This window comes from Bos javanicus, chromosome 19 (assembly GCF_032452875.1).
Source record: "Bos javanicus breed banteng chromosome 19, ARS-OSU_banteng_1.0, whole genome shotgun sequence".
Lineage (NCBI taxonomy): Eukaryota > Metazoa > Chordata > Mammalia > Artiodactyla > Bovidae > Bos > Bos javanicus.
Window position 1 is genome coordinate 43734948 of NC_083886.1, and position 25565 is coordinate 43760512.

General features: G+C 43.6%; 1 protein-coding gene across 6 annotated transcripts in view; it reads right to left on the minus strand.

The window, feature by feature from the left end:
* Positions 1–25565, minus strand: part of STAT5B (signal transducer and activator of transcription 5B) — a 65719-nt gene that overhangs the window by 12353 nt on the left and 27801 nt on the right. For 4 of the 6 annotated variants that reach the window (XM_061391834.1, XM_061391836.1, XM_061391838.1 and 1 more), the window contains exons 2-12: positions 14171–14308; positions 10752–10908; positions 9526–9615; positions 8248–8422; positions 4703–4833; positions 4320–4471; positions 3719–3874; positions 3134–3313; positions 2689–2776; positions 2486–2608; positions 1759–1851 (exon numbers count right to left, since the gene is read on the minus strand). In XM_061391834.1, coding sequence (XP_061247818.1) covers positions 1759–1851; positions 2486–2608; positions 2689–2776; positions 3134–3313; positions 3719–3874; positions 4320–4471; positions 4703–4833; positions 8248–8422; positions 9526–9615; positions 10752–10908; positions 14171–14298 — 1473 coding nt within the window. In that variant the 5' untranslated portion in view covers positions 14299–14308. Of the gene's footprint in view, positions 1–1758; positions 1852–2485; positions 2609–2688; positions 2777–3133; positions 3314–3718; positions 3875–4319; positions 4472–4702; positions 4834–8247; positions 8423–9525; positions 9616–10751; positions 10909–14170; positions 14309–15109; positions 15269–25565 lie in introns of those variants that run through there. The other 2 variants (XM_061391835.1, XM_061391840.1) reach the window with 2 other exon arrangements.

The following is a 25565-nucleotide window of genomic DNA, read 5'->3' on the forward strand; positions in this document are numbered from 1 at the left end:
TAGGAGAAGGGGACGACAGAGGATGAAATGGTTGGATGGCATCATCGACTCCACAGACATGAGTTTTAGCAATTTCCAGGAGTTGGTGATGGACATGGAAGCCTGGCATGCTGCAGCCAATGGGGTTGCAAAGATTCAGACACAAATGAGTGACTGACTGAACACTTTGCTTTACATCAGAAACTAACACAACATTGTAAATCAACTATACTTCAATAAAATTTTTTTTAAAATACAGTAAGATGTACACTAGTTATTAACATAACTGAAAATGTTAAAAATGCTTTTTTATTTAGATAACATCCTTCAGGAATGACATATGGCAGGAGATGCCAGAGTTACACAAGGAGTGAGATTTGGGTCAGGCAGGGAGGGAGAGGAGAGCAGGCGTGGCAATCCTATCCAGGAGGATCATCAGGACAAATGGAGGCAGACTTCTTTTTTCAACTTTTATTTGTTTGTGCCGGGTCTTAGTTGCAGCATGTGGGATCTAGTTCTCTGACCAGGGATCAAACCCAGGCCCCCTACAGTGGGAGCATGGAGTCTTAGCTGCTGGACTACCAGGGAAGTCCCCAAGATATTTAAAAAATTTTTCAAATTTTCCTTGTCTTTTGATTCTCACTTACTCAAATTCTCTCATATATGTATAAATGTTTATATATATACATTTATATACATATACTTATTTATTAAGAAGTCTAGTCAGTTGGTGAATAGTTATCTTCTTGTTTTAATTGACTGTTTCTCCCAAATCCTCTCTTGGATCAATCAAATCCAATAGAGGATTTGATCAAATTGATTTGATCAAATCAAATCAATCAAATCCTCTCTTCGAGCTCCTTAGGTAGATATTTTTAAAAAGAGCTTCAAACACAGGGTTTATAGCACAAGCATGGCAGAATTTCTGCTAAAAATCTCATCCCTGCAGCAAAAATATTGTTCTCTAAAGAACCCTGTTGAAAATGCCAAGTCAGACTCTTCGCGTTAGAGCCACATTAGAGAAGGAGATACTTTTATGTCCCAAATAACAAGTATAACCTTTCATCAGGTTCTTTGGACTAATTTATACTGGAAATATGCACCACACAGAACTCTGTCTACTGACATGTTTTGAAAATGATCAAGCCAGCTGCACACAAGTGGTACCCAGACAGTACTGAGGTGATACATCCGCAGAATCACACTCACTCCTTTACACACAGCATCTCATTCTTCCTGAGACTTGGGATGAGTCATAGAGCCAGAATTTGGAAAAGACATGAAATGTCACCCTCAGTCACTGGAGGGACGATGACAGGAAGCAACTTCTAACTGAAAGTGACTTCCTGATAAAGTACACAACCACTGGAAGAAACTGGGGAGTCCCAAACTCCAGGCATGGTTTTACCCAGGATTCAAAATAACGTTCACAGAGTACTGACTCTGTGACAAGCACTTTGTGGATGAATCTTCCAAACACCACTCTGGAGTATTACTCTCCCTGTGTTGCAAACACTCATGGGAAGACACTCATGGGAAGACTCAGAGAGGTCAAGTGAAATTTCCTGTGGTCAGAGTGAGGAAATGGTGGGGCCTGAGTTGAAACCCTGGCCATTCTTCCAGAGCCTGCTCATTCTACTTTCCACATGCTCTCCATTCTGCTTCCTAAGGAACACAGCATTTTTTTCTAAGCCTTTTGGTGCAGATAAAGAGACTGACAGGGACTCAGGACACCAGTGTCAAGGTCTTGAGACCTTCAGGCCCAAGGAACGCACTCACAGGCTCTGCAAAAGCGTTGTCCCAGAGAACGGTGGCCGTCGCATTGTTATCCTGGCTGCCGTGAACAATCACCACCACTGGGAGAGACAGGGTCTGAAAGAGACACAGGGGAGGGCTGAGAGTCCCCGGCCACATGCTCTGCCCTTCTCTCCTTTTGTTCCCATCACAACACGTGCATCCTCTCTCCAAGTTTCAGTAAATGTCACCCTCAAACACAGAATAGGAACGGCTCCAGGAACAAGATGTCACATTTACGCAGTCTTAGAAATTTAAGGTATTTTAGCAGAGATATTTCTGCATGACATTTTGAGATTTAGATATTTCTTAGATATTTCTGAAGTATGGAGTAAGTTTCTCGAAGTTAGAGAACAGATAGAAAAGAGAAAGAAGATGGAGACTTCCTGGAAAAAAATAGCAAGAAAGTGATGTCTAAAATTTAACACTAAGTGTGCTCAAATCCGTCCTGAGTGATGTTTCCCTGGGTTCACCTCTACCTGTAATTCTAGCTATTCCATTTCATTATTATTTGCTCCTGTCTTAAAAGAATCTAAGAGACAGAGCCCTAAGGATGAGGTCTCCTCACTTTCTATTCATCAGTAATCACAAGCAGGTGCCCCTGACACTAATGCAACGTGAATGAACTTCCAAAATAAAAATTAAAAGATACTCTGAGGTCAAAATTCTTTTGGGATATAAAGTACACACACACACACACACACACACACACCTTGACTTGAAACACCAGCTCATTTCCGCCAACACTGAACTGTGATTCAAACAGGATGGTAAATTTTTCTTCTGTCACCGACTCTGCTCCACGCCGGTCAGATCTCTTAATTCGTTTCAGGGACTGCCAAGGAGAAAGACGAGAGGATGAAGCCCTCAAGCGACTAGAGGGAAAGCCCACTCTTCCTCTTCCCCCATCCTCACCATGTTCCGGAAGTGGGCGCTCAGGGTGCCTGTGGCCTGGTGGTACTCCATTACACAGCAGTTGTTCAGGATCTCCCCACTGTAATCACTGCAAGCGAGAAACAGACTCAACTCTACGCCCAGACAGGGCCTCAGCACACACGAGGTAGCAAATATATTGGGGGTGGGAGGAAATAAAGGAGACTGTCAAAAACTTGAGTCATTTAAGAGGAAATAAGGGTTCCGCAGCATAAATGATATAAGAAGTAAACATACACAAAACACATAAGAAGTTTCCTTAGACATATGCCTACTATATCAGAGTTTCTTTACACAAGAACACCCTTATTCCTTCTCTGAGAGCTAGGAGAGGCCAGAGAGCTAGTGGCACTCCTACATAGGAAGGGCCAGGCCTAGACTTGCCAGGAGGTGGGATCCCTTTCCCTCTGTTTCCAGGGCAGCATACTTGCGGGTGTTCTCGTTCTTGAGCAGTGACTTGGCCTGCTGCTCGCTGATGATGGTGGCCTTCACCTGGGGGGGGTTCATGTGCACGTTCAGCTTCCCGCCCACCAAGAGGCGCACGGTGGCCGCGAACTTGGTCTGGGTCTTCAGGACCTGAGGGGGCTGCTTCTCGATGATGAAGGTGCTGCGGAGACACAAGGGACAGGAGACACTTCAGGGGACAGGACTCTGGCCCCACCTTCCACGTGGGGAGGCTGCCTTGCACCAGGCTGAGCAGGTGAAGGGAGGGTTTGCGGACAGTCCACCCTCCCTGGGGCCACTGTGAGTCAGGGGAGCTGGCGGGAAGGGAGGCAGTGAAAGGAACTCAGCAGCTGAAAGGAGTTGCAGGAGACAAATGCCCGTGTAGTGTCCACGAGAAATACTGGGTGAGGTCGACAGCAAGAGGCCATAGCAACAGGGGATGGAGAGGGATGGGAGGAGGGTGTGAGGCAGAAACTGAAGGATTTAAGCCAGAGCTCCCCATCTGCAAAGACCCTGCTGCCCCCCACCCAGGGCAACCAGATGGGAGCGGGGCGTGGCCAGGAGTCACCTGGTCACCAGGGCTGAGATGATGTCAGTGATGGTGGCGTTGACCTCAGCCAGCATCTCCTCCACGGGGCCGGGGATGGGCAGCTGCTGGCAGAGGTGCTCGGCTCTGCGGATCTGCTGCCGGTTCTGCCAGATGATCTCCGCCAACTTCTCACACCTGAACCCGAGCCCCAGGGCCCAAGGGAAGGACACGGGCTTCACCCCCGTCCTCCAGGCCAGAAGCTGGCAGGCGCCCAGGCGGGGACAAGGCCCACACCCAGCTCCACCCCCAGGAAGGCCTGGCACCTGAGCCACCTCGCCTGTGCACTGGGCACAGCAGAGATGCCCTGCCTTCCAAAAAAACCAGAGAAACACCCAGGAGGAGCGACACTGACTGGGGTCCAACCAGCCTGAGTGCCACTTTGCCACCTGGCCCCACCCCAGCATCCTCCCAGGGGAGGGGGCACAGAAAGGGACACCAGCGTCAGCATCAAACACACCACTGGTGGGATAAGACCCGTGCCCAGACAGAGGGAGCCAGCTGCTCATGTAGACGTGGGCGCAAACAGCAGCTGGCAGCACCACTCTGCTGCCTGCCCCTCCCCGCCCCACACCCCTGGTACCAGGACTGTAGCACATCCAGGCTGCCCTCGGGGGGCCCTCCGTTCCCCGCCAGCTGCTGCCGCCGCTTCCACTGGATCAGCTCGTCATCCAGGATGATGGTCTGCTGCTTCCGCAGCAGCTGCAGGGTCTTCTGGTGCTTCTCGGCCAGCTCCTGAGGGTCGGGCGGTGGCTCAGCCGGCCCTTCTGGGCTCTCAGAACAGCCCTGCAGGGCCTCCTCCTCCCAGACCGACTCTCCCCCTCAGGCCCCATGGGGAAGAAGGCCCGGGCCTCCTGCTCTGCTGGGTCCCGCTCTCCTCCTGGCTCTCTGCCTCCCTCAGGGTCCCCAGGACAGCTCAGGGTGTCACTGCCCCTGCGGGAGGGGAGGGACGCTGAGCCCACTCACCACGCGGTACTGCTGCAGCGTCTGGGCCTCGCGCTGCAGCCAGGCCTCCAGGGACACCTGCTTCTGCTGGAGGGCCGTCTCCCGGCTCAGTCGCTCCTGGGGGTTCAGCTGGGCCAGCTGGGCAAACTGAGCTGGAGGAGGGGACAGGACACCACGACCATGACCTCCCCGGTCCAGCCGGGAGCCCATCTGTTCTGGAGGCAAGACCCTCGAGGGGACATGTCTGACCAGCGGCCAGTCAGGTTCCACAGCAACGGGGCCCGTAGATGAGAAGACTCTGGCCCCTGTGGCCCGACTCTGAGCTCCTCTCAGGGAGTGGGGAGATGGAAGCCTGGGGGACAGCTGAGGAGAAGCCTGCCCTGGCCAACCCCCTACTTAGCCTGCCTCACCCAATGCGTGGTCTGGCTTGGAGCCACCATGTCTGGTCTGAAGTGAACCCCGCCATTCACCAGGTGGTGAACTTGGGCAAGTCACCCCACTCTCCTATGCCTCAGTTTTCCCATCTGTAAAAGGGGAGCATCATGAGGCATCTACTTCAGCGGCTGCTGCTAAGTGATGAGACAGAAAATGCTCAGGAAGCTGCCCGGCACCATTGGCCCCCGAGGGAAGTCAGTTATGGTTAATGGGTTACATGAGGGGGTGAAAGGCAGATGGAGCAGCTCTCAGCCCCAACCTCACGGGCACAGCCTCGTGAGAAGCCTCTGGTCCGTGGGCTTTGTCCTGACTACCAGGCTTGGCAGCCTCTCCTCAGGGAAGGGGGATTTCTTCAGGTAGTGAAGGTCCCTAACATGCTTAACCAGGTTGGTCACTGTGAGCTCAGCTAACCAACCGGAAATGAGACACAGAGAGAGTCGGGGCCACTGGGGACACAAAAGCAGTGAGATTCTCTCAGGAGAGAGAGGCAATTTCTCTCCACACCAGCTCTCAGGCCGCTCATCAATGGCAGGAATATGTAACCAGGCCTCACTGACTCCCTCTGCAAACAACCTGTGATGAAATACTTAAGACACAGGAAGTAGAGAGGATGATACAAGAAACACCTGTGTATCAAGAAGCCGCTTAAGAAATCAGGCACTTCCATGGTGAAGCACCCGTACCCCTCCCCTGCTGGTAACCCCATCCCTCCCTCCACAGGTAACCACTGTCCCCAGTGCTGGCATCCTACCCTCGCCAATGGCCTTTCTGAACATCCCAGGGACCTCACTGGGGCTGAGTCTAGAAGACGTGAGCGTCAGTCAGCAAGTCTTGGTCAAGCTCCTTGCAGGCCTCTGAGGGCCATGTCACATGGCCAAGACCCGGTCCTATGGACACACAGGGCTGGGACAGACTAAAGCAACTCTATTCAAGAGAACTTAGAAATATGGCTCCATTCTGACTGCAGGGGACTGAGCAGGCAAGGAATGGAGCAGAACAATCTGGACAGCCACTCGGAATCCTGCCACCCACAGGGAGACAGTGATAATCCCAACACCGGGACCTGGCTTCCTTATGCAAGTGACCCACTTAAGTCTCTCCTGGCAAATTGCAGAAGCTTCTGGGAAGGACGCCAGGAGACGTGAGGCAATTGTCTGCTCCACTGGAGGGAGCTGAGACTGCCCTCACACAAACAGATCAGTCATCTGTGTTTCTGATGGGTGCACCTGATAAATGAGACTGAACTGACATTGCATGATGGGGACAAACCCAACCTCACAAGTAGCAAACAGAAAACCCAAGAAGCGGATCATCCATTCTGTCAGCCAGTCAATGGCCTTGGGTAGAAATAAGAGCCTGAATCTCCTGTTTCCTAATTTAGGAGGGGGTCAGCCTGGTATGAATGCAGATGGGAAGAAGACATGCCAGAGTTATCCTCCGTCATTCACTCAACACCAGCTCTGACTTGGGCTGTGCTGGCCTCAGAGTTCCTTGAACTACAAGGAGATCCAACCAGTCAATCCTAAAGGAAATCAACCCTGAATATTCATTGCAAGGACTGATGCTGAAGCTGAAGCTCCAACACTCTGGCCATCTGATGCGAAAAGCCAACTCATTGGAAAAGACCCTGATGCTGGGAAAGATTGAGGGCAGGAGGAGAAGAGGACGAGAGAGGATGAGATGGTTGGATGGCATCACCAACTCGATGGACATGAGTTTGAGCAAGCTCTGGGAGACGGTGATGGACAGCGAAGCCTGGCGTGCTGCAGTCCATGAAGTCCCAAAGGGTTGGACAAAACTTAGTGACTGTACTACAACAACAAACAACAAAGACAACAAATCTTAGGGTACAGAGATAAAAGACTGTCCCTTCTCAACAAATTTATATTCTTCCGCAGAAAATAGAAAGAATAAGTGGTATTAATACAGTTCTAAAATGGAGCCCACAGGCATGGTAGTAGAGAAGGACATGTGGTTTCATGGCTGGCTGGCTGAGCCAAAGCGTCTCTGAGGTTTTGAGCAGGGCACGTAACCAGGGAGAGGAAACTACAGGGCCACTTCATTTTATCCTGGTGCAATATATTGTACTTCACAGATACTGTGTTCTTTTTTTTAATATAAATTGAATGCTTGCAGCAACCTTGTGGCAAGCAAGTCTACTGATGCTGTTTATTCCAACAGCATTGGCTCATTTCTTGTCTCTGTGTCACATTTTGGTAATCCTTGCACTATTTCAGAGTTTTTCATTATTAATATATTTGCTACGGTGATCTGTGACCAGTGATCTTTGATGTTACTACTACAATTCACTGAAGGTTGGGCTCATTAGCATTTTTAAAATTGAGGCACGTACAATTTTTTTTAGACAATACTATTGCACACTTACTGGACTACAGTGTAGTATAAACATAACATATATGCGCTGGGAAACCAAAAAATTCATGTGAATTGCTTTACTGCAATACTTTATTGTAGTGGTCTGGAACCAAACCCTTGGCATCTCCCAAGCACCCCTGTATTAAAGTCACACTGCCAAACTCTGAAGGGTCAATAGGGGGTGCTGGTGGGGCTCCACACCTTCCAGACTGATTCTGACCAAGGCACCAGCAGGATTTACCCCAGGTAGGGGCTCCTCTGTCTACAGGGCTAACTGAGATGCACTAGTTGCTCTGCCCCAGGACGGCCTGTCTGAATAACCGAACAAAACGATACTAAAAGGTTGTAGAACATAGCTCTCTGTCCCTAATACTCTCCCTGTTCAGAAAGTTTACCATTTCAATAAAGCACCACTTTGAAAATGCCTGCCACGTACAAAGTGCCATCTGATACTGTTTCCTTAGTCTGTATGCCCCTTCCCACAAGAGGAAATGCCTTTCCTCACAGACCAGCAGCTCCTTGGGTGTGGGGGGCCAGAGTGAGACCCCACCTTCTCTCCCAGGACCAGTGCCTCTATTTGTCCCTTCCAAGGCCTCAACCTCCAGCGCTGCCTTCAACACAAAGGATTCTCTGCTACCCCAGAGAGAGGAAAACACCTCTAAATGGAGAACTGGTCCTGTTCTAAACCAACCAGCTTCTTGCCAGTCCTCACTCTGGTCCTCCGGACACGCACCACCCTCCCACACCAGGCTCACCCTGGATCCTCAGGCTCTCCTGATACTGGATGATAAAGTACTCTTGAGTCTGCTGCAGCTTCTTCAGCTCATTCTCTGTGTCTTGTGTGACCAGTCGCAGCTCCTCAAATGTCTGGTTGATTTGAAGGTGTTTCTGGGACATGGCATCGGCGAGACTTCCAGCCGGAGAAGTACCCTGGAGACAGAGCAGAGAGACAGTTCGGGTGGCAGTGAGCCGGGCAGAGAGGATGGGAGGAAGCCTCAGGCCTTAGTCCCAAAGGGCGATGCTCGCACTATAACTGGGCCGAGACGCCAAAAGCTAAATTTTGAGTCAGAGAACTGAAAATGTTATTTGTGAGAGTTGGGCAGAGTGAGAAGAAGAAGAGCAACCGGAGACCTGGTGGACTATAGCATCTTCATAAAGTGTTGCAGAAAGGCTCTGACCTACATGCAGGAGACATCTGAGTTCTCTTTGGAGACCAGAACTCAATGTGTCTCAGGAGTTTTCCTACTAATAATGATGACCCCTCATTTCAGAGTCATTCACTGGACGCCAACTGTGCCAGGTGCTGGGGGCACAGCGGGGGACACGGCTGTGTGAACACATGTCATCTGTGTCCTCCCTCAAGACCTCGTGACTGCGCCAAGAGTGTGAACTGCTCAGGGGCGGCGTTCTGGAGACCCCAAGTGAAGTCACGGGCAAGGCATCAACAAGCGCTGTGTGGATTGAGTCATCGACCTGGCCTGGGTGGATCTATTCCTTCTACACCAGGTTGAGGCGGGCCGAGAAGGGGCTGTTCTTAAGCAATCTCATCTGAATATAAGCATGTGTGTGTGTGAGTCGCTCAGCTGTGTCCAGCTCTTTGTGACCACATGGACTGTAGCCTGCCAGGCTCCTTGGTCCATGGAATTCTCCAGACAAGAACTCTGGAGTAGGTAGCCATTCCCTTCTCCAGGGGATCTTCCTGACCCAGGGATCCAACCTAGGTTTCTCGCACTGTGGGAAGATTCTTTACCAACAGAACCACCAGGGATCCTTGAATATAAGCGTGCCTCTCCTCAAACACTATTCAATTGGGGTTAAATTATTTTGCACTTGTTCACATTGTTTTGTGGTTGCGATCTCATCAAGGTTACAAGCCAGTCAAGATCAGAGATCAGTTTTCTATTTCCTTTGTGCTCTTAGGACAAGGCTCTGTTTATAGAGACACCAACAGATGCACCCTGAGAGATCCTGACAAAGCTGGGCCCAGAAAGAGCTGAGCCAGAAAGGACTTCCCAAGCCCACAGGGCACTCACATTGTTGGCTTCTCGGACCAGCCTCTGTTCATTGTACAAAATATGGCGGATGCAGCGCACCAGCTCCATGGGGCAGCGGTCATATGTGTTCTGAAAGAATCCAAGAGCAAACATCACTTTGTTCTGCTTCATGCTATGGGGCAGAACCTCACCTCAGAACAGAGGGCCAGAGCTCAGGATGGAGGAGACGTTTTGTAACACAACCATGAGAACTGCTGCTCTTCCAGTGTGAATGGGGACAAGAAAAGCATGTTGTGGGAAACTCAATTACAAGAGGAAGGTAAAATTATTTTACTTCTTACATCTTAAATTGCTTAAAGTAAGGGAACCATGCTTGGGAATAGAATACATTTTTAAAAGGCCTTATCAGAGGAGAAACCGGACACCACCTTGATTGAGCGACCAAAATTACTGCCACCGAGGAGGACAAGGTGGACGCAGTACACCTCTGGATGTGATAGTCTGAGGAGGACACAACATCACTTATTTCCAATTCTGATCAGGGGTGTGTACCCCTGATCGTGAGGAAAAGTCATACAAACCCCAAATAAGGCACATTTTACCTTTAAAAAACAGAGGAGCTGAATTACTTTTAAAATGTCAATGCAATGAAAGACAAAGGGAGACTGACAAATGGTTCCTTAAAGAGACATGACAACTATAGGCAATAAGCGATCTTGAACACGATCTTGGACTGGAGGGGGAGAAAAATGTCCCAAAAGATGTTAGTAAGTCAGCTGGTAACTGTACTGTAACTACGTAACAGAAGGTTCATATGCTTAGAAAGTGGACACTGGAGCACTTGAGGGACAAAGGGGCATGAGGCACACAACTTTCGAGTGATGAAAAACTGTGCACGTCTGTGTGCACATCTGTGCATGTGCGCGCATTTGTGCAAGTGTGTGCGCGCCTGCGTGTGTGTCTGTACATGCATGTGCGCAGAGGGAGAATGTCGTATAGCAAATGTTAATAATGGTGAGTCTGAGCATATGTTCTCAGTATCAATCTTGTAACTGTCTATAAATTTGAAATGGTTTTCAAATAAAACGTTTAAAAATGGCAGCTACAATCACAAAACCAAACAATAAGAACTTTACACATGTCACATGTGGCTTGGCAACCTTGGGTGAAAGGAGAGAGAGAAACCTCTGGATGAAGGAAGAGCCCCTGCAGGGAAGAGTGTGGCCTGGGGCTCACATGGAGCGTGGCCACGAACTCACGCCCACCTGGAGCTGTGTGGCGTAGTGCCCCAGCTTGATCTTCAGTAGGAACCCGTCTTCCCCCACTTGGTGCTCTGCCTTCTTCTGCAACTCCTGCACCAGGCCCTCCAGGAGCTGGGTGGCCTTAATGTTCTCCTGTGGATTATCAAGATCTATTGAGTCCCTAGGGGAAAGAAATTACATACATATGTATACATACATGCACACAGCCTGTATAAATGCAGCCTCAATGCACCACACCTTTTCTGGGGCTCAAGTGATTTCTTTATAATGCCCACTGCAAATTTTAGGCAACAGTCCAATTCAAACTGACTAGATATCTACATAAGTCTATTTCCAATCCACTAGTTACCTTAGTGGAAGGTATAGTATATTTTCTCTTTTTTCTTTGCAGTGGACTGCCCGTTCTCCTACTGACTCGCTCTGGTGCTTATGCTATTCGCTTCTAGGAATGAAGGGAAAAGGAAAGTGCTTTGTGTGCTCTGAAGGAAATAAGGACTCTGATAATTTCCTATTTATAGTTATCCCTTTAAGGGTGGAAGGGGGCACAGGGTCAAGAATGTTCTGTGTGTTTTTGCCAGCCTCAACTTGTATGTGTTGCTAATTTCACATGGGGTATTTCTTAAGTAAAGACAGGTGAGTTAACGGAGTTACTTCTAAGAAGCCCTGGAAATATGATATTAAGACAGATGAAGCCTGCAAGTATTCACACAAGGCAGGCATTTGTATCACTAGCTGCAGATTTCGGACATGTAGGCAGTGCTGACTCCTGCAATGAACCAGAAAAATCACTTTACAGGCTTCGTAGTATTTCAGAGCCACTTAACTGGTAGCAGGGCTTGGGTGGTCTCCCTCCCTCCCTTCCTCCTCCTCTCTCTTCCTTCCCCCACTCTTCCCCCTCTCCCCATCTCTGATTCTCTTTCTTTTTTTAAACAACTTAAGCAACAATTGCTATTGGGCAGTACTAAATTACTTAACTCTGCTTGCTGAAGAAACCTAACAGCTGTCAGATTGAAATAACATTCATTACTGCTGGTGGGTCTGCAGCCAAACAAGAGATCTGGTGATAGCTAGGCAGCTCTGTCATCTCTACACAGCCCTGAAGTTAGGCAGAAACTAATTTCTAACAGGGACACAGACAGCTACACCAAAGCACTGGTAGCATTACTTCATCAAACAATATGCTCAAATCTGCCCTCTTGAGAAAGCAGTAGAGAAAGCCAAATTTTAAATATGTGTTGCTATGTACCAAATATGTCTAAATAAAAGCCTTGAAGGAATGGAAGCAGCCCTGCACCTCTGTTCTGAATGGCAATAATGCTCCTCGTCTGAGGAATCCACTCTTCAAAAGAATATTTTGGAGTATAGTTGCTTTAGAATGGTGTGTTTGTTTCTATCGTACAGCAAAGTGAATCAGCTGTATGTATACATATATCCCCTCTTTTTTGGATTTCTTTACCATTGAGGTCACCACAGATCACTGAGTAGTGAATCTACTCTTGAGAAGAGCCAATCTCTAAGCAAAACTCACGGAAATCAAGTACTACCAGTTCTCGTACTTTAAAACTTAATTCTCTTCCGTATATGTATAGATATACATATATATACAGACACACACACACACACACACATAAACTTTCTTAGCTTAAACATGAAGAACTGAAGATGTTTTACTTAAAATCTTTATATTCTTAAACCCATAACCGAATAAAATTCCGGTTTTCCTTGACATCAACATAAGTCTTTTAACGTTCGTTTGGTAAGAAGACTACATGGGAAATCTACTAAATGAAATTTTAGATCAACAGAAACTTCCTACTAATGTTTTCCTGAACTCTCCAAATCTTTAACAGAAAATGAAAATGAAATGGAAAAGCACCAGATGAGGTGCAGTTGACATGCTCACATTTAGTACCTTTTTTCCTCACTTAATTGCATGAGGCTGAGATTTTTTTAATTGCCTAGAAAATTGCCTTCCTTTGGTGTGCTCCAGCTTTGGAACAGAAGTCTGCTACTAACACAAGATCGCAATGACTCTGAGGCAACATTACTGATGGGTATACAGCTCGCCTCAAATAGCAGCTAAAGGCTGGTTTCTCCTGTTCTCCTGACCAGGATGATGGAGGCCTGAAGTATCTGATGAACATGACAGATCAGCTCGAGACTGGTAACTGGCATGTGCCCAGGCCCTGCTCAGAGCAGCAGCCTGCGGCCTGGCGTGCAATAATGTTGTTGATTATAAGGCTTTGTCGACAGTCTACTGCAATGTACTAATTTTGAAATAATTTAAAAACAATTTTCCCCCGGATATATAAACAGTAATTTGAGAAATCAGAAAAATAAACATGGTTGTTAAATCTGCCACTAAGAGTAATTACTGTTAACATTTTGGTGTATCGTCTTTTAGTCTCTCTCTCTATATATAAAAATTACATATAAATTTGAAAACACCAAAGTCATCATTGTTAAACTTGTTAATAATATACTTTATTAAATCTTATGCATATGCATACCTTATCTGACCTGTTAAATACTAAACTCTGTGGACAAGGGCTTCAATGTTTTCATATGAACTCCACTAACTACAACACTGCTAGGTACTCAGTTTTGTTGACTTTTTAAAAAAATTTATTTTTAATTTGAGGATAATTACTTTACAATATTGTGATGGTTTCTGTCATACATAAATATGAATCAGCCATAAGTATACACATGTCCCCTCCCTCTTAAACCTCCCTCCTACCTCCCTCCCCATCTCTCCCCCTCTAGGATGTCACCAGCTTTGGGTTCCCTGAGTCATACAACAAATTCCCACTGGTTATCTGTTTTACATATGGTAATGTATATGTTTCAATGCGCGGCTGAAATCATCCCACCCTCTCCTTCCCCTGTGTCCAAAAGTCTATCCTTTGTGTCTCTAGAGAAGCTGTGGTTATAGGTACACAATAGACTATTACTGGGCTATAAAAAGGAACACATTTGAGTCAGTTCTAATAAGGTGGATGAACCCAGAGCCTATTATACACAGTGAAGTAAGCCAGAAAGAGAAAGACAGATACCATATGTTAACGTGGATATATGGAATCTAGAAAGATGGTACTGATGTGTTAGTACCATAGTACCCAGTAGTACCATAGTACACAGTACCATAGATGGTACCTATGTGCTAATTGTTTTTTATGAACAGCAATATTATAATGCTTTTATCCAGAATTTATTATTAAAGGAAACAAACCCTATTTAAAAAAAAAATCCCAGTAGTTATTCCATCTTCTTAAAATTTAAGATAGAATACCTTTTCATGGGTCACATGATTTTCTTTACAAATGTACAACTTTTAGAGTCTTCGTTATGTTATCTTTCTGATAAAACTTCAATATGCTTGTGCCTCACAAAATATGACAGAAAAACCTCTGTTCACTTACCAAGCTTGGCTTTCAATCCACTGGGATAAGTAATGGCGCACCTCAATGGGGAAATGCTGACCATACAGTGCTTGCATCTGATGAAGGGCATCTCCTTGGAGCTGCTGGGCTTGTATCCACACAGCCATGGTTTACAATCTGTTAAACAAACAGTGGTTTGCGTTGGTTTTTTTTCCCCCTTTTAAATCCACTAGAGTAAATACTCAATTATAAAGGCTGGCAATAAATGCATTTAAGCCCTTTTTGATAGACTGAAGATTGGTATTCTTAAACCAAATATTAGCTTCAAAATGCTTTCAAAATGTAGACATTCAGTGTGGCCATGGAAAGGTGTACAACTGGGTCTATGAAGCTCTGACTACAAAATGTACAGAAGTCCTAAGGAAAAATACAAATTCAGCATTAAGGAAAGAACCGCCTATAGTTTTGATATCACAGACATATTCTTTCTTTTACATGTGTTGCAAACTTGAAGTAACAGTAAGCAGCATTTCAACAGTAATGATAAATAAGTAGCACAGGGATTTTGTTAAACAATCACTTATTTAAATTTTGTATTTTTACTTTTAAAAGGTGCAATAAACACATTGCCATTTTGAAAAAGACCCAAAGAAAAGTGGTAATATCTAATGCATGGATTGAACCCTACGTATTATCACTATTTACCTAAACAGTAATTATTTGTACATCAAAGGAACAGACTGCTTTGGAAAATAACCCCAAGGTTCACCTTCTGAGTTACCGCTAAGGAATTTATGAAGCAATGTTCTGTTAAAATTAAAGCACTTAAAAATCTTTCGGACATTGAAAACAATATATTCCAGCTAAGAGTTAGAAACAAAACCCATTATATTCCAACAGTGGGTAGATTTTTAAAACACTCACTTGATTTCAGAAAAATAGTTTTATAAAACTACCACGATACCTTTTCAGACTCACCTAAGAATTTTTAATTCATTTGGCAGAAGATCTTCGGGATGAAACCAGCGTGTGGCAGCAGCGTTACTTTCCCGTGCGCAGGGGCCTCCCTGGCACTCCAGTGGCTAAGACTGCACTTCCACTGCAGGAAGCGCCTGAGTTGGATCACTGAGCCGGGAACTAAAATCCCACATGCCGAGTGGCCAAAAAAAAAGTTGTACTTTCATGGACACAAAGGGGACTAAAACTGAATCTTGCTCTAACACTATGATCCACAGTGGGGAGTTTGAAACAAGGCAGGGATATCTTGAATCCCTTCCAGAACTACCTGACGACTGATTTGTACAATTCTCCTATTAACTTGTGCTACAGTCAGGGTCTGGTGAATTAGAACTTTGGTTTTGTTGAATAGCAGAGACCACACAAGTGTGTCATGAAACAAAAATCCCTTCTCTGTTAGTTGTAGTTGTCCGATCGCATAACACAGAGCTATTTATGGGACAAGTTAGTTAGCCAACAATGAGGTGTGGGGTGGCTGCCAGTTACCTATTTTAGATTTGTGCTATGCTATAGAACATTTGCGCAGTGTACAACTTTAATTAGGGCTTCTGAGCATTAAGGCTGGGATCCCTGTGAGATCACCCAAGACATCAAATTCCAGCCATGAAATTTGATGAAATTTTTCAAATTCTCATTACAAAGAGAAAGACTTGGATAAAACAGTTCTCTCCAGAAGGAATCCCGTAGCAAAATCAAACATCTGGAAGACATTTCATTGTACAATATAATTTCTAATCAAATGATTCATCATACCCCAAGATTTTGGAAAATTAGAACAGATACCAAGGCATATTTTTTGGACAAAAGGTAAAGGGATGGATGTCATGGTTGAAGGTGCTTAGGCAAGAATGATACAGGAATAAAGAAAATAATTCAGTACTATTAATCTCTCTTAGTGGTAAGGAACTGGAAAGAAGCAGGACCTCATCATAGCTCTCTTAATGAATATATGGATAATGCCAACAGATACAAAAATGATCTTGCATCCTGCGTTCATTAACTGAATTGACCCTAGAGACAAAATAAGGAAAACTGTGGGAAAATGTTTATCTTCAAAAATACTCCTCAGTCTACCCAAATAAAATAGCAGTCTGCTAACTCTCTATCCTCTCAGTTCACTTTCTTTTTCTTGGTATCATTTATCACTTCCTGATGCTTTTGAACTGTGGTGTTGGAGAAGACTCTTTGAGAGTCCCTTGGACTGCAAGGAGATCCAACCAGTCCATTCTAAAGGAGATCAGTCCTGGGTGTTCTTTGGAAGGAATGATGCTGAAGCTGAAAACTCCAGTACTTTGGCCACCTCATGCGAAGAGTTGACTCATTGGAAAAGTCTCTGATGCTGGGAGGGATTGGGGGCAGGAGGAAAAGGGGACGACAGAGGATGAGATGGCTGGATGGCATCACAGACTCGGACATGAGTTTGAGTGAACTCTGGGAGTTGGTGATGGACAGGGAGGCCTGGCATGCTGCGATTCATGGGGTCGCAAAGAGTCAGACATGACTGAGTGACTGAACTGAACTGAACTGACATTTATTACATATTTGTTTAATGACTTCCCACTAGGGAGAAAGCACCATGAACACAGTGACTTTGTTTTCTCTTATGCTCTTTCTCTTGGGCCTAGAATTGTGCCTGGCAAATAAGCATTGAGAAAATTTTTTGTTGTTACATAAATAAATGTATATACAGAATTTGGTTAAATCTATCAGCTCTTTCCAAAGTCATTATGGAACGAGATATCAGTATGAAATACCAAGTCAAGAAAATGAAACATATTTTATACTTTGCGTGAGTCTATATTAATAATGGTCTGCTGCTGCTGGTGCTAAGTCACTTCAGTCATGTCTGACTCTGTGCGACCCCATAGACGGCAGCCCACCAGGCTCCCCGTCCCTGGGATTCTCCAGGCAAGAACACTGGAGTGGGTTATCTGTCCCTTAACCACATATGGCACAGTTTGTAATTTTCTCTTTTAGATTTTATTAATTTTTGTCTGTTTTCCCCACTGAATAAGAACAGTAAGTGAGTGAGTACCCACTATGGTGGCATGCCATGTAAGTAAAAAGTAGTAAGCATTTGTTCAGTAAATAAATACATACCAAATATTTGGTAAATATGTCACAAGTTCTGCTGCCTGAGCATAATTCCAGGAGTCTATTACTGTTTTAAGAAAGAAATACTATGCTGATATGCCACATAGGCAGGAATATTATATAAATGTCACACCATTTTGTTAAGCTTTGTACTAGTTCTTGGTTTTTATACAAGAGTACAATGCTGAGCTCTTAGAAGTTTTCAGAATATTTTTTACGGTTCTAAATATGAACATGCCACAACAGTTCCTTTCTAAAATGCCATCTGAAGGATAACAGCTGATAAGCATAAGGTGGTAACCTCTTTATTTTGATAAATACAATATACGTTAATTTCACTACCAAAAAAATGCTTTGATAGAGCTGGAAAGTACATTTTGCCTACCACTGGCCAAAAATGTAAAATAAAAACACTAAGCAGTACAAATCATCTTTATTTTATTTTTAAACTAAGTTATTTACACATGGAATATGAGATGACCTACTGAGATTATCATGTAACAATTTAAAATATGCAGTTTAGAAAAAAAAATGACTTCCCCCTACCAACTGTATTAATAAAACCTAGACTCTAAGTGGTGCTTTTCTTCATGCACATCAAAACTTCATACATGTCCTACACACATTATTAGGCTAAGCCTACACCCGGCGTCAGCTGACTCCCTGTCCTTTCTGACTAGTGCTCATGCAGCCACAGAACGCTACCCCACACGCTCAGTATAGTGTGTGTGTATCACACACAGTGACGCCACCCCACACGCTCAGTATAGTGTGTGTGTATCACACATAGTGACGCCACACCACACACAGAAACTGCATGTCTGTCCTCGATACACGCTCTCTTCTGCTTATTTACGGGCAGCTCCTTCAATGCGTGATGTTCTGACAAGGGAAGTGGTTTGTATCTCTGGTAAATCATCAGCTCTGAAGACTGGGAAATGGATATACAATCTTATTTTTAGCCAAAGATGAGAACTATTTGAACTCTGCGAGTTGCATTCTTATTGCTCATAAGCATTCCAAACAACCCCAAACCACCTTGGATGTAGAATCCTGTGCTTTCTGAAAGCATAAAGTATCTACGTGGACCCCATATATCTGGATATATCTTAGGAGTCCCAAAGACAGCAGACCCACAGGCACTTGAAAAAAAGGGTTTCAAAGTCTAATAGCTCATAATGTTATAGACTTAATGAAAACTGAAGCAAAGACTGTCTGTTTACATAAATTAAACGATATGAGTGGGTGGGATTTAAGGATAATTTTGTCCCAGTAAGAAATATCTTTTTATGAGATGCTTTCCCTTCGAGAAGTAAAACAAAGCTTTGAGGAAAAAAAAACACTCTCTCTGAAGACTTCTAAAATATTGTGGCTAAAGTCATGCTATAGCCAACTGTAGGGGAAGAGAAGCAGATGGCAGGACCACAGAAAGTTCCCCAAGCATACCTGCCACTTGCAAGAATGAATTCTAGCTTGGGATGAGAGTGGGAGTTTCAAATGAGCACAGGGGGGAATTCCCTGGTGGTCCAGTGGCTGGGAGCCCGTGCTCCCAATGCAGGGGGCCCGGGTTCCACCCTTGGTCAGGGAACTAGATTCCACACGCCACAACTGAGGCTCCTGCACGCCACAGTGGAGACTGAGGATCTTGTGGGCTGCAACCGAGACTCGTCCTAGTCAAATAAATACATATTTTTAAAAACGTGTACAGGGATTTGGTCTGCCGGATTCACGTGTATAATTCAAGTATTCTGTAAGTCTTTTCCACCCCATCACAACCACTGCTCCATTCCGTTCCAGGGCCAAACTCTCTACAATGGAGTTCAAGTTCTAGAGATAATGGCAAGCTCACCTAAACAAAGTTCTACAAAAGATTTAATAACCTCTTACACCTCTCTGGGCCTCAGTTTCCTTACTTGTAAAATAATGTCTCTCGGGGGTTGTTGTAAAAATGAGTTAACATGGGCAAATGCTTAAAACAGTGCCTGGCTCATAGCAAATGCTCAATCTTATTCTGACTTTGCAACCTTAAACTGACAAAACGGTGTCCTTCTCCCCACCTCCAATTTTAACTCACTTCAAATAAGTACCTTCTGAAAGTCAATCCTCCCACAAAGAGCTCTTGCTGTCTTTCTCCTTAACCAATATCCTGCCCATAAATTTTACCCCCCTGTTAAAAGCCCATCTCTTAATCAATTTCACTGGCACCAGGACTTTCATGGATGAGAACTGATGGAGGCTGGTGGAAAGGCACTGGGAGGACTGTTCCCTCACCTCTGAACAAAGGAATTAAGAATTGTGAAGGGCAGTGCAGTGAGAGCAAGGCTGTCATAAGTACACTAGACTCCAAAAGGAATATCCATTCAGATGTGTTTGCTTGGCAGCCGGAGCAAAGCTTTCTCCTATTCCTTCCAAAGAAGGACTCTTACTAATTAAAAGTGTGAATTATCAGCAACAAATATCTTGATTCCGCTGATAAATAAACGTGAGAAATAAGAATGAAAACTGAATTAAAATAACATTTTATTAGTGTTGTTATCCACCATCCAGATTTATCATTTAATGTCATTTACTGAACACTTGCTGCATTGTTTTACAGCAATGAGGGCTTTTATGAGTCTACTCATACAACCCTCACAAAAACCCTAGGAGGTAGCCCTATTATTGTTCCTACTTTATAGATGAAGAAACTGAGGTTTAGCAAATTAAACAATATTGTAAAATGGTGTAATAACTTTGGAAAACCATCTGGAGGTTCTTCAAAAGGTTAAATATGGAGTTACTATATGACCCAGCAGTTTTACTCCTAGGTATATGCCTAAGAGAAATGAAAACATATGTCTACAAAAACTTGCACACAAATGTTCATAGCAGCATTATACATAATAGCCAAAAGGCAGAAACAATCCAAATGTCCATCAGTACATGAGTGGACAATAAGGATATGAATGGTGAAATAAAGCAGATAAAATGGAATATTATTCAACAGTAAAAAGGCATGAAGTACTGAAACATGCTATAATATGGATAAACCTTGAAAACATGATGCTAAGTAAAAGAAGCCAGATATAAAGGGCCACATATTGTGCATTCCATTTAAAGAAAATGTCAGAAATAAGCAAACCCATAGAAACAAAGCAGACAGGTGGTTGCCAAGGGCTAGGGGGATGGGCAGTGGCTTTAATGGGTATGGGTTTCTTTTGCGGGTAAAATACTTGCCCCATGTCCCACTCTGCTGAGGAGTACCGTCTGGGCGGGGGCTGGGCAGCCTGGCCCCAGCCTGTACTCTACCTCTGCACCATGCTGACTGTCCCAGGACTTGTGGTCGCAGTCTGTCATATTGTGTTTTGGATTTTTCTGCATGTTTGTTATATTTCATAACTTAAAGGAAGAAAATGAGTAAGAAATTAGAATCAGAAACCTAATATTGCAGGGCTCTGATCTGCGCAAAGGCTTGGGCTACTTGGCAGATGAAACAGAAGATGTATAAACACTGCTTCTGATCTGAAAAAGAATGTGATCTGGCAAGGAGTTAGGATTCAAAACTGTTAATCATATCAGCACCACTTAATGACTGAGGGACTTTGGATGGAATATAAACAGCAAGTTCTCTGTTGTTTTTTCCGGCTTTACTGTCAAAACATATATTCAGTGGCAGTGATTACCTAGTAGTAGGAACTTGGAGGGACAGAAAACTATGAAATTGTGGCAATGAAGGATTAAGACTTTGCTCATACTAAAATTGGCCTAACATCAAGTAAGAAGGTTAGTGTAAAACTATCCCATCTAGAAGCAGGTCAACACTGGAGCCATCTGCTCTTTAAAAAAATTTTTTTCTAAACACTACTTTATAAGCCATCGGAAAGGCAATTCTCTACTAAAATCAGATTATTAAACAGATGGGAAGAGAACAGAACGAATAAAAGTATTTGGCTCACAAAGAAACAAACAAGGAAAAATTTGCCAGGCAATACAGAGATGATAAAATTCTGGGAAGACAATCAGTCTTAAATCTTTACGTCACAGTGAAATCACAACATATTACTTTGGGGAGAGAGGAGAAGGTGGGGAGAGAAGGGCTCCCTTGTGCCACACTGGCCCACAGCTTGAATGGGTGCGTGTTATCATTATTTCTGTGTTGCAATCTATTAAGCAACTTGGACAGCCCGCTTGGGAAGAAGCTACATCGATAATATTTTTCAGGTAACTAAAAACATTTACTATAGCCCCCAAACAATGACCGTCTGCATTACAGAAAAGTCAGAAATGATCTGAGGCTGCTATGTAGCCCTATGTCAGCCTCAGAATTTCAAATGTAGGCTTTTAAATTTATTTATTTAAAAAAAATATTTATTTATTTGGCTGCACTGGGTCTTCGTTGTGGCATGTGGAATCTAGCTCCCTGACCAGGGATCGAACCCAGGCCCCATGCACTGGGAGCAGAGAGGTTTTAAATACTGCACCACCAGGGAAGTCCCTCGAATGAGAGTTTATATCTGTACCCATTTTATATTGTTAACCAAGACCAACTCATCTTAGACCGTCTTTTGAAAAGGTCAAATCCTTTAGTTCAGGACATACAAATTCCTCAGCTACTTCAATATACTGAGTTTCTGTACCATTGAGATGAATTATAATCCGTTCCCTTCTGTTCTGAAGTTTTAAAAGTCAGCTTATTAATAAATCTACACGTTCCTAATATTTTCTGCATTAAAGTTCACAGACTCCCTCTTACCACTGAAAATTACCACTTGGGGACTACCTTGGTGGCCCAGTGGCTAAGACTCCACACTCTCAATGGAGCGGGCCCAGGTTCAACCCCTGGTCAGGGAATCAGATCCCACATACTGCAACTAAGAGTTTGAATGCCACAACTAAAAAGCTTCTGCATACCACAACTAAAAATCCCGCATGCCACAACTAAGACATGGTGCAGCCAAATAAGAGAAAAAATAAAATAAAAAATTTTCCACTTAGCAAAATTTGCTTTGAAGAACACTCAGCATGAGGTCAACTCCTAAGGGCAATAGTTAGACAGTAGGATACACAACAGTGAGAAATTAAGAAATAATCTAAATGTCCCAAATAAGAGACTGGTTATTAAACTATAATATATTAATCTGATGGAATACTGTGCAACAATTTAAGTGAAATATAAAGGCTATGTTAAAATATAAGGCTGTAGACACATTTTCTAGAAGTAAAGGATACTAAATGAAAAGTGTACACATGTTTGCCAGAGGACACATACCAGAGGAAGGTCAGAGAGAACTATAAACAGCTGTTACATTTAGGTGAAGAAGTTTTGGTACAATTTTTTGTAACTTTTTTTATTTATTAAATTTTGTTCAAAATGTAAAACCTGAAATATAAGTTTAATAATTATGGGCAATTGGCACTGCTCCCTATCCCAGAGGAATTAAATATAAAGGGATGTGCAAAAGACATAGGTAGAAATACTTCCCATCATGACAGTTCCAGGTTATGGCAGTTTCTTACAAGTAAAGTAGTCTTGAGATTTAAGGAAGGCATGAGATATTTATACATTTAAAAAAAAAGGAAATACAATTCTATTACTTTCAATATATAGCAACAATGTGTTTTCAAGCAATAGTTCAAGACTATTAGTAGATAAGATTAATTTGTAACTTTAACATCTATTTTATTTAAATCCTTTAAAATACCTTGCACTCAACTGCTCATACTATTCTTTTAATAAACCCTAGAAGAAACAAAAGTGTGTTTATGTGGGGAGTATATAAAAAAGGATTAACAAAATTTTGGTAGGTTTTGAACTTATTTAACTTATATGCAGAGTACATCATGAAAAATGCTGGACTGGATGAAGCACAAACTGGAATCAAGATTGCCAGGAGAAATATGAATAACCTCAGATATGCAGATGACACCACACTTACGGCAGAAAGCTAAGAACTAAAGAGCCTCTTGATGAAAGTGAAAGAGGAGAGTGAAAAAGTTGGCTTAAAACTCAACATTCAGAAAACTAAGATCATGGCATCCAGTCCCATCACTTCATGGCAAATAGATGGGGAAACAGTGGAAACAGTGACAGACTTTATTTTGGGGGGCTCAAAATCACTGCAGATGGTGACTGCAGCCATGAAATTAAAAGACACTTGTTCCTTGGAAGAAAAGTTATGATCAACCTAGACAGCATATTAAAAACCAGAGACATTACTTTGCCAATGAAGGTCCATCAGGTCAAAGCTATGGTCTTCCCAGTAGCCATGTATGGATGTGAGGGACTATAAAGAAAGCTGAGCACCAAAGAATTGATGCTTTTGAACTGAGGTGTTAGAGAAGACTCTTGAAAGTCCCTTGGACTGCATGGAGATCCAATCAGTCAACCCTAAAGGAAACCAATCCTGAATATTCATTGGAAGGACTACGCTGAAGCTGAAACTCCAATACTTTGGCCATCTGATGTGAAAAACTGACTCATTGCAAAAGACCCTGATGCTGGGAAAGATTGAAGGCAGGAGCAGAAAGGGACAACAGAGAATGAGATGGTTAGATGGTATCACCGACTCAATGGACATGAGTTTGCGTAAACTCCGGGAGTTGGTGATGGACAGGGAGGCCTGGCGTGCTGCAGTCCATGGGGTCACAAAGAGTCGGATAGAACTGAGCAACTGAACTGAACTGATGAATCTATGGAAATTCATTATACACTATATTTTGTGAGTGTTTGAAAATCTTCATACCAAATTGTTTAGAATACCAAAATAAAAAAAAGTAAACTAGAACTTAGACCAGGTTGAAGATTATTGATCTCAGAAGGAGTAGAGCTAGAATGTAAAAAGTTTTCTTGTGACTTGTGAGAAAAAAAAAAAGCAAAGAAAAAAGAGGGTATGTGAGAAAGTCCTATTTCAAGGTAAGAAATAATACATACTCAGATTCATGTTTAGCTCTTATTCATCTTTGACATGACTAAGCAATGGTCACTGCAAACTTGTGCCAACAGTAAATGGAATGAAATACATAGAAAACCACTGTCAGCAGTGCAAGAATTCCTTTTTAAAAACTCTATTTCCCTTACCCCTGGCAACATACCTGGACACAACTGCCCTAGGTGAAGGCCCTTGACAGTTTCAGGGTAACAATTCAAGGCCTCCGGAAGCAAACAGTTACCTGATCAGCTTCCAGAAAGCCTTAGCCACCAGTTCCTAACTTTACTCCTAGTCAAAGGCCAACAGAGCTGGGGGAAATCATCCTCTTTTGTTGATATCAACTTAGTTTGTGCCAGAACCTATACCTAAAGCCAAAACAAGGTTTGCACTCCCTTTTGGATTCTTCCCTATCTCTGGAAGGTTGAACAGATGAGGCCAGCTTCCAAGAACAGGAAAGAAGCACTGCAGGGCCACCTTGCTAAGGAGAGACCAGCCGTCAGTCTCATGAGGTTACTCTCTGCACCTTTTTTGTACACCGACACTGATGCTCACTCAACAGTCTTTACTATTAACAGTAAATCTTGGAAAGAGACCAATAGTACATTGGGAAAGCATGCCTATAAACTGAACTCAAATTAAATGCAGAAGAATATGGTATCCTGCCCCCTTTTCAGGTAGCTATGTTCTCTGCACTCACCAATAATTATAATCAACTTCATTTCTGTACTTGACGATAAATCCTTTCAGAAAACAAAATTTTAAAAATGAACCTAAATATGTTTGGGTTAAAATGATGGAAGACTAAAATCTTTTAAGAAAGAGATGTTTCATCAGCTAGTTCCTTTGCCTGCTTATGCTAAGCTGCTTTGGTTGTGTCCGACTCTGTGCAGTCCTGTGGTCCACAGCCCACTGGGCTCCTCTGTCCTTGGAATCCTCCAGGCAAGAATACTGGAGTGGGTTGCTGTGCCCTCCTCCAGGGGTCTTCCCAACCCAGTGATTGAACCCAAGTCTCTTACTTTTACCTGCACTGGCAAACAGGTTCTTTACCACTAATGCCACCTGGAAAGCCCTTGGCCTGCTCACTGGATGATATGCCAATTTGGAAGCCCAACTGAAGCTTCCTGAAGAAAATGCAAATGTGTGGGGTATAATACTCAGTGTGTCTAAGTAAAACAACTCCTGCAGAAAAAGTGGATCCAACAGTGGGCAGCAGATATGGTAAGAAGTTAATTCTAATTCTGAGATGAAATTACATTTATTATTATTTTTGAATTTTTTTTTCAACTTTTCATTTTACATTGGAGTCTAACCCTTGGACTGCAAGGAGATCCAACCAGTCCATTCTGAAGGAGATCAGCCCTGGGATTTCTTTGGAAGGAATGATGCTAAAGCTGAAACTCCAGTACGCTGGCCAC